Source organism: Nymphaea colorata, chromosome 9 (assembly GCF_008831285.2).
Source record: "Nymphaea colorata isolate Beijing-Zhang1983 chromosome 9, ASM883128v2, whole genome shotgun sequence".
Lineage (NCBI taxonomy): Eukaryota > Viridiplantae > Streptophyta > Magnoliopsida > Nymphaeales > Nymphaeaceae > Nymphaea > Nymphaea colorata.
The window spans coordinates 12,338,264-12,353,340 of record NC_045146.1 but is presented as its reverse complement, the minus strand read 5'-3'; the positions used below and the strand labels follow the sequence as shown (position 1 = coordinate 12,353,340).

General features: G+C 36.9%; 1 protein-coding gene across 1 annotated transcript; it reads left to right on the top strand.

Moving 5' to 3' along the window:
- Window positions 1–1,102: 1,102 nt before the first annotated feature.
- On the top strand, window positions 1,103–14,706 carry LOC116259925 (uncharacterized). Its single transcript, XM_031637933.2, has 9 exons — window positions 1,103–1,361; window positions 2,785–2,811; window positions 3,514–3,593; window positions 4,318–4,390; window positions 5,138–5,201; window positions 6,475–6,526; window positions 12,896–12,920; window positions 13,939–14,030; window positions 14,380–14,706. Exons 1-9 carry the CDS (start codon window positions 1,248–1,250, stop codon window positions 14,423–14,425), a joined length of 573 nt encoding a protein of 190 aa, XP_031493793.1. The 5' UTR covers window positions 1,103–1,247; the 3' UTR covers window positions 14,426–14,706.
- Window positions 14,707–15,077: the final 371 nt, after the last annotated feature.

Below are 15,077 nucleotides of genomic sequence, written 5' to 3'. Positions count from 1 at the left end.
CACGTTTGAACGGTTGCTATTACCGTATTACTCCTTTTTAGATTGGGAATTGAGCGTTTTTCCTTCTTGAAATATGCACATACATGTTAACATTAAAATATATTTTTTTACAGAAATCATGCTAACTTGTTTGACATGAGACCTTTTTCAGTAGAGCCAATTGCAATTTTCATTTTTTAAAGAAAATCTGTTCCTTTTCTTTTAATCAAGGGGGAGTAACACTACCGACCTCCGACCACGTGTTCTTTCTTTTCCTTTTTTATGAAAATAATGAGTGTAATTTGTTGGTGCCACAGTACTGAACCTACAGATAGAGAGATTCTTGCGCAGTGGTAACTAAGGCGTGATATTTGGAGCACAATAAAGAGTAAAATTTTTTAAAAGAGGTATTCAAATTGGATCATTGATCGATTTTTAGGTTTTGTCGTAAACTTAACTGGTTACTTTCAATTCAATTAAGTAAATCAATAGTTCAAACCACACTCAAAGACTTAAATCAATAACTCAAACCGCACTCAAAGGTACGGCATTTTCCATTGGTATAAGAACTTCTGTACGAGAAACCCTTTATCTCAAGTCCTAATCCATTGACACAAATAGTTAAACTTAAAAAATTGACTACAGTTAAAAGACACCTAGTCATTTTAATTAAGATGCTTAAATTTTTAATGATTAACTAAAAAACTTTTAAAATAACGGAAGAAATATACCGAACTTTTGAGTACTCATTTTTTTTTAAATCTTTTTACCATTGAAAAAAATGTTCACTTAATAAAAATTAACTTGTATGGGTATAGTTAACCATGCACTAGTATTATTGAGTAAAGTTAAAAAACTAACCAAATTAATAAATTCGAAATTTATTTTAATTATGAAGTATTGAAGACATTTTTTTTTACAACTATTTACGAACTTAAAGTTAGCCCATTGAAAGGTTGATTTATTAACAGGCAATATCGAAAAAATTAGGTATATATTTTATTATCGTGAAAATCTTGAATGTGCTTTTTAAATTTTCCTCTAAATTAATAATCGGTAGAGAAAGTGCATTAAAGTATGACAAGAGCGACGTTAACCAATCGCAGCCGTTGAAGTCGACTTCCCCTCGCAAGTATATAGCAAAAGCGCTGCGATCCGGTCGGAGGGAACCGCGCGCGGATACCATCCGAGCTTCCCTCTCGTTCCGTCCAAGTTGTACGTTCAGAGGCAGGGGCGGAGCAGGAGGGCAATTGGAAAGGGGGTGATTAATGGGGAAGGGCGACTTCCTCAATCGTTTGGTTTCGTGGACCGTCGTCCTTTTGGCCATTTCCGCATCTGGTGTCTGTATCGAAGACAAATGTGGAGCTTGCAATGCCGTGGCGGTAACTCATCTCTCTCTGTCTCGATCTTTCCCTCTGCTGGGTTCTATTTTTCTGCCTTTTTTGTGTATGAAGTGAGATCTGTTGGTCTATGTGAAATTTGGTCACCTGGTATTTTCTTCCAGTCATTGGTTTTCCTATTACCGAATTCTTAACTTTGTTTGACACCCAACGGGTTTCATAAGAATGTTGGTATCATCCTGGTGAGAATTAACATAAGTAGCTGACGAACACATGATTAGTTTCTCTGGGAATTCTATAACCATATGCGGTAGTTGGTATAGGTATTTGGTGGGCATGAATAGATTGGCATGCGTCTACTGCCTGTAGATCTTACTAAGATGATGCGGATGCTGTTCAGTGTTACTCCTCTTCTTGATCTGCACTATTGCTGTGGCGCTGTTTTTTAATATCACCATTCCTCGCATGTGCATCGGAAAAATCATCACAATTCGTGCGGGTTTATATGCCATTGCCTGACTCCATGCACCTAAATATTATTTATGTCTGTTGTATTGCGTATTGAACACATCTTAATTCGGCCTTCGAACAAAAGCCATTGTCCACGTGGTTACTGTTTGCATGTATTTGAAAAAAATGGTCCTCCTGAATAGCTAGTGCCGTCTTTTCTTTTTGGTGGTCTTTCTTGTTCAGTTTCGTTACTAAAGAATGCTTTGTGAAGTTTAACATAATCGTATATTTTCACATCCAAATTCAGCATTCGACCAAAACCCATTGTCCAGCACCATGGTTTCTTATATTTGAATCAAGTTATCTTCGTCAATTTCTAGTGCTGTTTTTCTTTTTTTTTTTTACGGTCTTCCTTGTTCTGTTTCTTTACCGGAGAATCCTTTGTGAAATTTAGCATAATCTTCTATATTCAGTTTCCACATCCTAATTCAGCGTGCAATCAAAATCCATTGTCCACGACTGTGGTTTTATATGTTTGAATCAAGTGATGTTCATGAATTTCCAGTTCTGCCTTTTCTTTTGGCGGTGTTTCTTGTTCAGCTTTTTGACTGAAGAATCTTTTGTGAAATGTGACATCATGTTTTATTTTTAATTCACCCTTCTCTTGTCTTCACCTTTGTACCCTATATATTGTTAACACTCTAGACAAGACATATCTATCCTTTGGAAGCGTACTAGTGTAACTGCATCATGTGTTATGGACTAATAAGGAAATATAATAGTGTTAATTATCATCTGTATATAAAGTTTATTTTTCTTCTACTACCATTCACTTAGAATGGTGCTTTATGGTGCATTCTTCTGAAGCATGAAGTTTGTAGTTGGCTCATTATTGAGCATTTCTAGCTTGATATTTTTTGCTGTGAATTTCAGGTGTGTTTTCTTTTCTCTCTTACTGTCTTACATTATTTGGCCGGCCAGTAAAATGTCTAAACTTTCTGATTTCTCCGTGCAGGCCGAACTACAGATTGGTCTTTCCAATGTAAGGGCCTCTTACATTTTCGTATTTTCTTGTTGGGATTAGTGAGCTGTCTAATGTGGTTTGCTTAATTGAATGGACCATTGCTTGCCTCATTTTGTTGCCCTCGAATGGGTGGAATACCCGCAGGCTGTCATGTGTCTCCAGTCTAATTCTTCCAACACCATAGTCTCCCTAATCCTTTTAGCAACTTGGTAGTGGACGTTGGGAGAAGCTTCCTATGATAATCTTGCACTGTGCTGTTGAGTATCTATTTCTTTGCCTAAAGTTACAACAACATTTGAAGTGTCAAACTTCAAGTTCTTTATAATACTTCCCTCTTCAGTAGGTTATTTGAAAGATTTTTATCGTATTATATTGCCTTTATTTCAAGAAAAAGGGAACATAAGTAGACAGTAGTTCAGTTGGGTACATGGAAACAGCTCTTCTTTGTAAGCCCTGAGTAGAGTTGTAGATGTTTGATGGCTGTCTACATGTAAAGAACGGCATAGAAAAACTGATATCATTTTACAGAAGTATTGCTTACTTTCTTAAGTTAATTGACTTGTTGAAATTTGTCTAGCATAGCTTCTTCTTGCAACAAGTTAAATCTGGATTTACAGCTGAATTTTTCTTTAATGATATTTATTGGTAACTTTGTGATTGCTTAGTAGTTATTAATATAGTTGGCATTTGTCCCTCTTGATTGTGTTATGTATTTTGTAGGAAAAACCAAAAAACCATTTAGATATGCGGCATCGTCTGGATTCAAAGGGACAACGAGAAGGAAAATTGATTGATTATAGGTACAATCAAGAGTATTGCAACTTGGTAGCATTACTGCATTAGAAGTGCAGAGGGTTTCATTATGTTTGTCTAATATTATATTTTGAGGTTCATGTGGAATAAATCAATAACATTCTCTAAATTTAGTTTCTATTTTCTGCAGTTCCAAGGTAGTCAAGTGTGTATGTGTGCATGCATGTGCTTCATGCTTTCGCATTCAATATAACATGATCTTTTGATGTACTCATTTTTCCTTGTTGGCAATATGATTATTTGATTAAACACTGGTTGTGGGTTTCCTTCTCTGGCTTGTTTGTTGTCCTTATAACAACTTATAAAGGTATCTCCAAAATTTTTGTGCAACAATTTGTGTATGCTGTTTGTGTTTTCTGTTAAATAAATGCCAATATGCCTGCTCAAAAGTTATCTGGGAGTATTACATAGCATGTTTTACTGGTTCCCTAGTAACTTCTTAAAGGGTAGGCTGTAGGGTCCATTTTTTGTATGTCTAACAGAGAGAAATGCATGATCAACCAGTGAAAAACATTAAATCTGTTGCTGAATATGTTCATTTAAGTTTTTTGCTTGATGAGGTAGTAAGTATGTAAATTTAATTTTTGGTGACAAAAGTCTGTGGGTCATGTGACTACTAATGCAGTAATGCAGTGGTTGGATGATTTAGACGTTTTTATAAATTTTCTTACCAACGTTTCAAGTTTGACATTTGAATTACTGTCTGAATAGAGTGAGCGAGCTCAGGATTGTTGAACTCTTGGATGGCCTCTGTGAAAAGGTGCAGGACTACACTTTTGAAAAGGTATAATTTTAAACACTTGATGATGACCACAAGTTCTAAACCTAGCTAAGTTGAAGTTACTTGTGACTTTGCATGCTTTCAAGAGCATGCATTTATTCGGGTGCATGTGCATGCTCTCTCTCTTCATATGTATGTATACATATATATACGTTGATATGCAATGCATACATATGCATATAATACCACACACACACACACATATATATATATATATGAAAGCATGCATTTATTCGGGTGCATGTGCATGCTCTCTCTCTTTATATGTATGTATACATATATATACGTTGATACACAATGCATACATATGCATATAATACCACACACACACACACACACACACACACACACACACATATATATATATATTGGTGTCTATGCTTGTCTGACACGTGTTGTGAATTCTTTCTTCATGCCTAAATTTTTGGTCCAATATTACTAAAATGTTGGAGACTTGGAGTGTCACCATTTCACTCTATTTTAGTGCTTACAATTTTGACCTTATTTTCTTTTTTGAATGATGGTCGCAAACTTACTGGCCTTTATGTAGGTTTTGCTTTGGAAAAGAAAGAAAGATCAAGAATGTGTTAAACATCTTTGGAAATACAGGGGTATCTTTTGTTGATTTGGTCTGTGCAAATCGACACCACCTGCGTGATGATAGTTTTAGAACTGCAAGTCTATAATGGAGTTGGTTGTGTCTCTTGTCAGCACTGGTATTGCAATGCTCATGTCTTTGCTTTCTGACAGACTGATTCAGGCAAGCGTGCATGGATGAAAGTTGATGATTGGGATAATTATACCCTCAACATTGGTAAACATTGGTTATCCTTTCTTTAAATAGTATAATTTTTAAAGAAGTGTGGAAGGGATCAGACTTTAAAACGTTAAGTAGCATGCCATTTCTAATAAATCCTAAGATAGGTTTCTTGCATGTTTTATGTATTTCTCGTGTCTCACTTTCAAGAAGTTGAATACTTCCTGCAACAATGCAAATTGCTGCTTGAACTATTGAAAATTAAAAAAATCAGTACAGGGTCTCTTGAACAGAATTTTGAGATCATTAAATTCAATTTTGTGACTAAAATTACTGCTGAAGAAGATAAAGTAGAAGACCTATGTCCATATTTGCAAGAGGAAGAGAATTTCTTGACCTTAGCAGATCATCGATTGTCAGTTGATTTGCTGGTTATATTGGCTTCTCTGCACCATATTTATTTTCCCGTTTGTTGATTCTCAAAATATGCAAGAAAGAGATCTCCTAGAGCATAAACTTTTGTGGGACAGTGCTTTTTCTTTGTATATGATGCAGCAAAATTTTTGACCTTTTTTTTTGTTATTAAAAAAATTGTGTATTATTTTGTGTTTGGGCTGACTATTATAATGTGGGTGAAATAGTTCATGTTCATACCAAAGTAACATCTTAGATGTTTACTTGTTATGGAGGCAGTAAAAAATTTTCAAATTGCATTTACTCATTTGCTGAAGTGACAACTTTCATAATCCAGCTGTTGAATTTATACTTCTTGATTGACATTTAAGTTTCCTATTCCTTATAGATGTTTATTGAAAGACAGGGAGAACTATTTCCACACGCAGGTTTTTCTAATTGAAAAATCACGAAATATAAGAACAACTCCATGTCCTGAGACTTGAAGCATTGTCTGGAAATAGTTCGTGCATTAGGCAACTTGTGGATAAAATTTGCATGGGCTGTTTGTTATACCCTCCATCTTTTGAGGCTTTTTCATATAAGCATTTTAAATGTACAACAGTACAGAAACCATTGCATATTGTTGGGGATGATCTTGGAGGTTTAGGACTTCAGCTGTATTGGTGCTTCCTAATATATTTATTGTCATTGAACATAATTAGAAAATATTTTATCAGCTCCTTTGTTTATGTAGACTTTGTAAATCTCGCACATTTTCAGTGTTTATCATCTCAAAAGTTTCACAAAAGAAGCTTTTTGGTAACAAATTTCTATCTTGGTGCAAATCATTTAAAAAAATTCTGTTACCATCGAGTGGTAGTGACTCTCTCTCACTCTTTCTCTCTCTGAATCTGGTTTTCATTTTTTATGTTAGATAAACAAGAAGCTCGTGCTTATTCAAAGGATATATCCTCCTATTGTGGAAGGTAGGTGGTGCAATTATTTTGACTTTGTTTCTATACTTCCATTCTACTTTCCTTTTTCCGCTTTTGGGACTGGCTTTTGTAGCATCTGCTGAATGTTGCCAAAGTAAAACTTGTGAAATTAACTTCAGGTATCATTCCTGGAAAATGGAGGTGAAAGCACACATAAATGCCCAAGGGAGTAGGCACTACGTGTTAGCGTATGGGGATCGGGTCTGAACAGACCCGATCCATTCTCCTTATATCCACACGCCTAAAGCTACTAGGCGGTGGCTCTCTTGTAATTTTTTATCTTTTTATGTACAAATCTGTTGTACCCTATTAGGGTTATTCTTTAATTAAAGATTAAGGAACCCAGGGCTAAGTTAAGCCGGCTGCTCCCTTTCCTCCATCGTCTTCTTTCATCCTCTCTTCTCAACATATCTGTTTTGCATACGGAGAGACGAGTACTTTGTGAAGATTCTTACATGGTATCAGAGCCAGGTTGCATCGTCCTCCGGTGAGTGATTTCAGTTTGATGTGATTAGCCCTAATCTGCCCTAAATTCTTTCTTTTCTGGCGTGATCATCCCTCTTTTCAGTTTCTGCCCTAAATCTTGCGTGATTTGCCCTAATTGGTTTGCCCTAATCGTTGTGCCCTAATCTTCTCATCGTTTTGCCCTAATTTCTGTCGTTGCCCTAAATCAATTATGGATCAGCCGACCCCCTCTCTTCTATCTTCCAGCTTTCTCTCCCAACTTATTTCACAAAAGCTGAATCATAGTAACTATTTGACTTGGAAACGTCAAATAGTCCCTTTTATCAAAAGTCATAGACTCTACGGGCATATCGATGGGACCACTCCAGCACCTCCTATGTATATTGACCGTGAAGTGAAGAAAACTGTAGTGGGAGATCAAGCTGCTGGGGCTGCGGCTATGAGTGAAATCAGATTTGAATATGAAACCATTACTGAAAATAATCCTGAGTATGAAGCTTGGCTGGCTCACGACCAGTCTCTTGTTGCCTATATTACTTCTACTTTGTCAGAGGAAGTATTAGGAGGTATTGATGATGATTTAACAGCCCTAGAGTTGTGGTCTACCCTTGCCACCACGTATTCTCAAGTATCCGAAGCACGTTTTCTGCAGTTAAGAAGGCAATTTCAGGACATCAAGCGTGGGACGCGTACTGTTTTGGAATATTTGAATGAAATTAAAAGTGTAAGTGATCAACTTGCTGCCATTGGACATCCCGTCAGCGACAAGGACAAAGTGCAACAAGCCTTGAGTGGACTGGGAACAGATTTTGATATTTTTTGCACAGCCTTGGAAGTCCTACCTATTCTTCCATCTTTCGAAGATCTCAAGGCTAAGTTATTCCAACACGAAGCTAGTCGTGTTCAGCGACAGAATTTGATTCCTTCCAACAGTCACAATGTACTGATCACAGGGACACATGCATTGCAAGGGAATCGCACTCGTACTTGGATTCCTCAGGCAGGAATGGGAAGAGGGATTCTCCCAACACCACAGGGCATGAATACTACATCTGCCACATCTAGAAGGGTTCCGACTTGTTTCTATTGCAACAAGAGGGGGCATGTAAAGTCAGAATGTTGGCACAACCCACAGAACAAAAATAATCAGATTAGACGTGAGAACAAGGCAGCAGCAGGGTCAGCTTCATCATCATCTGGATCTAATGTTTCAGCAGACGTACAACAACTCCTCATGACAGCCCTGTCTAAGCTTCATTTGAAACAAAACGAGCAAGGAGAATGGTATGTGGACTCTGGAGCAGCAGCCCATGTTACTGGTGACGCAGGTAATCTCTCTAGTGCTCTCCCTTATTTAGATAAAGGCTCAGTTGTCACGGGAGATGGTTCCCATCACACAATATCACACATTGGAAATGTACAAATTTCTATGGGCTCTTCTTCGATTCCATTAAAGAATGTTCTTGTTGTTCCAAGTGTCCAGAAAAATATTATTTCAGTGTCCAAGCTTATTGATGATACTCAATCCTCTGTTGAATTCACACCCTCTTCTGTTTATGTCAAGGATGCTCGAACCAAGAAGACATTCGCTGAGGGCACTCGCAAAGGAGATATGTATGTCCTTGAAGGAGCTCCACAGATGTCAAAATCTCACCCTTCCGATTCATGTTCTCCAAGTCATAGTGAAGTCAATGTCACAGAGTATAATAAACCATCCATTTGGCATGGTCGGTTAGCTCATTGTAGTCAATCTTTTGTTCGAAGTCTTGTTGCAGACGGGCTCTTAGATAAGTCCAGTCTGAGTTCTGTCAGTGAGTCCAGCATGTGCTCGAGTTGTCATATCTGTAAGAGCCATGCCCTTCCTTTTCAATTAATAAATAAAAGAGCTCCAAAGGTTTTTGACACCATATATTCTGATGTTTGGGGGCCTGCTCCAGTTCCTTCTTCTTCTGGGAGTAGATACTATGTCATTTTTGTTGACTCATATTCCCGATATACTTGGATCCATTTCATGAAACACAAATCAGAAGTTTTTCGCCTATTCACTCAATTTCATGCCTTAGTTCAAAATAAATATTCCAGTAATATTGTGCATTTTCAATGTGATGGTGGTGGTGAATTTATTTCTAATGAATTTACTGAGTACTTACTAGATAATGGGATCACTAGACAAATTTCATGTCCGCATACACCTCAGCAAAACGGAATTGCTGAAAGGAAACATAGGCATATTGTTGAAAGTGCACTTAGCATGATGCATGAAACAGACTTACCTATGACATTGTGGACCGAGGCTTTCCATACGGCTGTACATGTTATAAATCGATTGCCATTGGCTTTGCTTGATGGAAAATCACCATTTTTTCTTTTACACCAAGAGCAGCCACGTTATGAGGAGTTGCGCGTTTTTGGATGTGTGTGCTATGTGCATGTTGATGTTTCCTTGCGAAACAAATTTCAAGATCGTGCTGTTTTATGTAGATTTATAGGGTATGCAGAAAATTACAAGGGTTATAGGTGTTACAATCCTAAAACTGGGCGTGTACATATTTCACGGCATGTTGTATTTGATGAGAACAGGTTACAGGATCCCAAGGCTACTTCTGTGACACTCAAGGACAAAAATGAAGTTTATGATACTTGGCTTCATGCTGAAATCTTAAGACAAGGGGCATCAATGTTGACTGAGCACAATGAGCAAGTTGTTAATGAGCCCGAGACATCTGTAAGTAGTTCCTTGAGCAGCACTACTTCCTTGGACAGCATGCCTTCATCTTCTCAGCCCAGTGAGCCACCTATGCATAATCGGTTCTCAGGCCTGGTGTATTCTAGGCGATCAGTTCCTACTGCAGTTCCACGCCAATCACAACGCGTGCGACATCCTATTGATAGATGGGTGAGCTATAACAGTTTTTCTTTGGATTTTCAGCTGTTTATGACAGAAGTCAGCAAAAAGGTGGAACCAACATCTTATCACAATGCGAGTAAGGAAAAATGTTGGGTTGAAGCTATGAATGAGGAAATGGCAGCCTTGCATGAATGTCAGACTTGGCAGATTGTCCCTCGTCCAGCTGATAAGAATGTTGTGGGATCCAAATGGGTTTATAAACTGAAATATAAACCAGATGGTAGCATTGATCGGTATAAAGCACGACTTGTGGCGCGCGGTTTCACTCAGCAATATGGGGAAGATTATGATGAGACATTCAGTCCAGTCATCAAGATGGGAACAATCCGTGTCATTATTTCTCTTGCAGTCTCGTATGGATGGCCTCTCTATCAGTTAGATGTCAAAAATGCTTTTCTTCATGGAATTCTTAAGGAAGAGGTATACATGGAGCAACCTCCCGGCTACACTACTCATGATTCTCAAAAATGGGTTTGCAAATTACACAAGTCTCTATATGGGTTGAAGCAAGCTTCTAGGTCATGGTTTGATCGTTTTTCTCATCACATACAACAAATTGGTTTTCTCCGAAGCTCTCTCGATCACTCTTTGTTTATCTATCGCACTGGAGAAGCTACCACCTGGTTACTTATCTATGTTGATGATATTGTTATAACTGGGAATTCTTCTTCACATATATCTTATGTTAAAGGTATGTTGAAGCAAGAGTTCAAGATGAAGGATCTGGGAGAATTACGATATTTTTTGGGTGTCGAACTTGACAGGACAAATGATAGTTTGACTCTTACACAGCACAAGTATACCCTTGATGTTTTGGATAGGGCAGGTATGACTAATTGCAAACCCATCACTACCCCCAGTGTTCTGAATACTAAATTGACTGCATCTGATGGAACTGCTGCATATTCCACTCCCACATTCTATCGCAGCATTGTTGGTATGTTACAATACCTTACCTTTACTCGCCCAGACATAGTATATGCTGTAAATCAGATTTCTCAGTTCATGCATGCACCCACTGAAGGACATATGGATGCTGCTAAGCGGATCCTACGGTATCTCAAAGCTACTCTTGGAGATGGACTAGTCTACACCAAATGTTCCAATGTTTCTCTTGGACATAGCATATATACATATACTGATGCCGACTGGGCAGGCGATCCCGATGACCGACGATCAGTTTCAGGTTTCTGTCTCTTTCTTGATTCTAATCTCATTTGTTGGAGCAGTAAGAAGCAGCGTGCTGTTGCACGATCTAGCACTGAGGCAGAATATAGAGCAATGGCTGCAGGGACGGCTGAAGCGTCATGGTTACGTCATTTACTTGGAGAGCTCAATCTTCCTATTGTTCGGTCATCATTACTATGTGACAATCAAAGTGCGATAAAAATTGCTTTCAATCCCATTTTGCATAATCGCACCAAACATATAGAGATTGATCAACATTTCATTCGACAGAAGGTTGAAGAAGCCGAGATCTTGCCTACTTATATATCTACCAATGAACAGATAGCTGATCTTTTTACCAAAGGTCTCACAGGGCAGCATTTTTGGGATTTGAAGAACAAGTTGTGCATGATCAAATCTCATGCACAACTTGAGGGGAGCTGTTAGCGTATGGGGATCGGGTCTGAACAGACCCGATCCATTCTCCTTATATCCACACGCCTAAAGCTACTAGGCGGTGGCTCTCTTGTAATTTTTTATCTTTTTATGTACAAATCTGTTGTACCCTATTAGGGTTATTCTTTAATTAAAGATTAAGGAACCCAGGGCTAAGTTAAGCCGGCTGCTCCCTTTCCTCCATCGTCTTCTTTCATCCTCTCTTCTCAACATATCTGTTTTGCATACGGAGAGACGAGTACTTTGTGAAGATTCTTACACTACGTGCCTTCCTTTTTTCTTTTTAAATTTCAGTTCATATTACTTAGTTAAAAATTGAAATTAATCTTAGCTTTTGGGTCTTAATCTACGCTTTTCTTATTTCTCATACAGTGATCACTTCAAAGTTCAAACCTGTGCTGTCAAAGGCTCACATAGGCGCTGAGGCTGGGCCAAAAGCTTAGGCTGTTTAGGTGACCTGCCATATGAAAATGCCTGAAACATTGCATAGGAAGGTTACACTCACTTAGGAGCTCAGTAGCATAGGGTTTTTTTCATCGACGACCTAAACTTTTGTTCTCTAATCCTCATTCCTTTTTTCTTCTTTCAGGATTTTTTTTCTGTTTATGTTCATTTTTTTCACTTTTTTGTTACATGTGATTTTGCATTAAAAGCATATGTGTGTGTGTGCATGTGTGTGCATGCACACTATAGTTACAATTACAATTCATGTACTATTATAATTTGAATATTTTATGTTATTTTGAGTTTCTAATTTGCATCTATATGTGTCATTTTCTTGGTACCTTCTTATTTGTTAGAATGATACTAGGAGACCATTTTACTGAAGCAAAATTAACAGGAACTCCTTTTATATTGAGGGTTTATGTTCCCTCTAATTAGCAAATTTAGTTTTCTTTAGGATTTTATTGCAGTTAAAAATTTAGCAGTTGGCATTTAGGAAATGTTAAGATTTTTCATGATCTATAACATTGAAAAGCATTCATATTTTACTTTTATAAGGTTTTCTCGTCCTTTTTTGTGCTATATAACTTAGTTGTTCAACTTCCAAGTTTGAACTGTCAAATATTTAATTGTGTTTATTATCATGTTTGTGAAATGTTTAAATTATTTTGTATTATTGTATATTTTAATCGTTTTATTGTTGTAAGTTGATAATTGTAGGCTTTCCATTGAGAAATGCTTCAGTTTTATTATCAATTTTATCAGTTTTTACATTTTTCTTTTTCTTCGTACAGCTTAAAGCGCCTAGTCTAGCCTATGCTTTGTTCATCGCCTAAGTTCTTCCTATGCTTTTAACAACATAGCTTCTTTCTAGTGACTCCTACTACTGTGCTTAATTCTAGATCTCTTGATTTTTGCAGGTTGTTGGAAGAAACAGAAGATGAAGTAAGTTGCAAAAACTTTTCCCCATTTTCCCTCCTAGAATGGTTTTTTTGAATTGCTTTGTAGCATAACTTTGATGTCAACTAGTAAATATGCAACAGTGGGCACAGTTTTCCTTTTACAAATCATGTTCTAGATATTTTTTCTTTTGCAAAAAAATCTTGATTTTCTGATCTGTCAAGTTTTCATGGATTTTGAGCGATTTGTTCATGCTCTTGATTTTTCATTTTATAGATTTAGAATCTGTACTTCATTAGTTTTTAATTGTCAAATAAACTTATGTTGATCAAAACCAAAATCTGATGTCTAGATCAGCTTCTATTACATGATCAACCTAAGTGACTGAGGCCATTGATTTTGGTGATTTTATGAGATTTAATATGCACATCAAGTCTCGGTTTTTTCTTTTTCCTTTTATTGGGGAAGCTTATACTTTTGAACAGTTTGAGTACATCTGTGCAGTTAGGTTTGCTAAAAAACAGCTAGCATCTGGCAAAAATGCCATCTAGTCTATAAGGTGAATGAAATATGTGGATTAAGTAAATACGAAAACTATGTACAGAAATTATGATCTATCAATGAACTTGATCGGTGGTTTATAAGGTGCCATATATAAAATTAGCAAACTACTAATTGCCATCTTTCTTTTGAAAATGTATGTTTACGTTGTGGCATCTTATTAATTAAGTTGATACAAATAACTTATAACCAGTTCGTAGTTCTCACATTTACTTAGCCTATATAGTTTGTGAACCAACTATATATATATATATATATATATATATATATATATATATATATATATATATATATATATATATATATATATATATATATATCTATCTTAGTTTCTAATTTTCTGGTCAGTCAAGTACAAGAGTTTCAGTTACATTAAACAGTAAAAACCAAGAAAACTACTTTTTTGCAATTTAAATAAACAGTTCCCACAAAGTATATGGAGTTATGCATTGTTTCTTCATGTCTGATTAATCTTATGCTTCATGTCCAAATCTTTTGCCAGTTGGCTGAAATGATTAGACGAGGATCTGTGGGACCATCGAACGTGGGAAGAATTTTGTGTGAAGATTTAAGCAAGCACTGCGGCAAGTCAAGGTATCGGTTACCAGCACCTCGGAAGTAACATGACCATCCTTTGGTGTACGTTTTGATGGGCCAGATAATTTCTCATTTGCAAGAAATCATCTCTGCAGTGCAATCACCCATCAAGCACGGTCACCTCTTCTTTCAACTTTGTGTTAAAATGGAAGGAGAAAAAGTCGGACTTAAGGGGTCCAACTTTTTGTCCCACCCTGGATGAATATATCAGGGTATACATCCTCATGGATTTGAGGGTTCTATTTTCTTAGGAAGTCTTTGCATTTCTTAATCCTACTAAATTTGACATAATTAACCATTGTCTTTTTTTTTCCTACGGCATTTCAATTGTATCGAATGCCAACAGCAAGTCCAAGTCATTTGATGGAAGGTTCGGTGGAGAAGAGCTCTAGTGTCATTGACAGCAGCCATTCATTTTTTCCCCACCAGACTCGAGAATCTCTCTTGCTTTAAGATGGCAGAAAACATCACACAGTATAAACATCGCACAGTTCATCGTGGTGCATGGCGAAGCCTTCAGAATAGCATTATCGATTATTTTGCCCGAGTCAAACTTCCAACAATTGAGGAATCCGTAGTCCTTGATCCTCGACATTTTCATGTGGCATTTTATGAGTTGCCTGTTGGATAAAAGATTTTGTGTTATGGTTTCTAATGCAATTACATACTATCATGAGGACATCCTGTTATAATGAAAAACACTCCCGCTGGATCGTGGACTTGAAAAACTTTTCGTCGTGCTTCATGCTATATTGTTGAAAAAATTAATAGTAGCCTGATGATCCGTTAATGACGCTCAAGTAAATTGTGAAAACTGCCGTCGACTGTGGGTTTGTTCCTTTTCAGAAAGTCCTAATCTACAAATAGCTCTTAATATGGCTTACTTTTGTGTTCGTATTTTATAACAGTTATGCTATTTATCATAAAAATAGTCTTTAAGCTTCTCATTACATTTTTTCATTTTTTATTAATTTGTTTCTGCTGCTACCTATAGAGACAGTAGAAAAAACAAAAGTTTTAATTTTCTGTTTTTAAATTTTGCCA

What these genes read in the sequence shown, in the direction of transcription:
- LOC116259925 (XM_031637933.2), top strand. Translation starts at nt 1,248, where the DNA reads ATGGGGAAGGGCGACTTCCTCAATCGTTTGGTTTCGTGGACCGTCGTC. An exon ending in GAGCTTGCAATGCCGTGGCG is followed by an intron (nt 1,362 to 2,784) that starts GTAACTCATCTC and finishes TTCTCCGTGCAG; the next exon opens with GCCGAACTACAGATTGGTCT. An exon ending in AGGACTACACTTTTGAAAAG is followed by an intron (nt 4,391 to 5,137) that starts GTATAATTTTAA and finishes GCTTTCTGACAG; the next exon opens with ACTGATTCAGGCAAGCGTGC.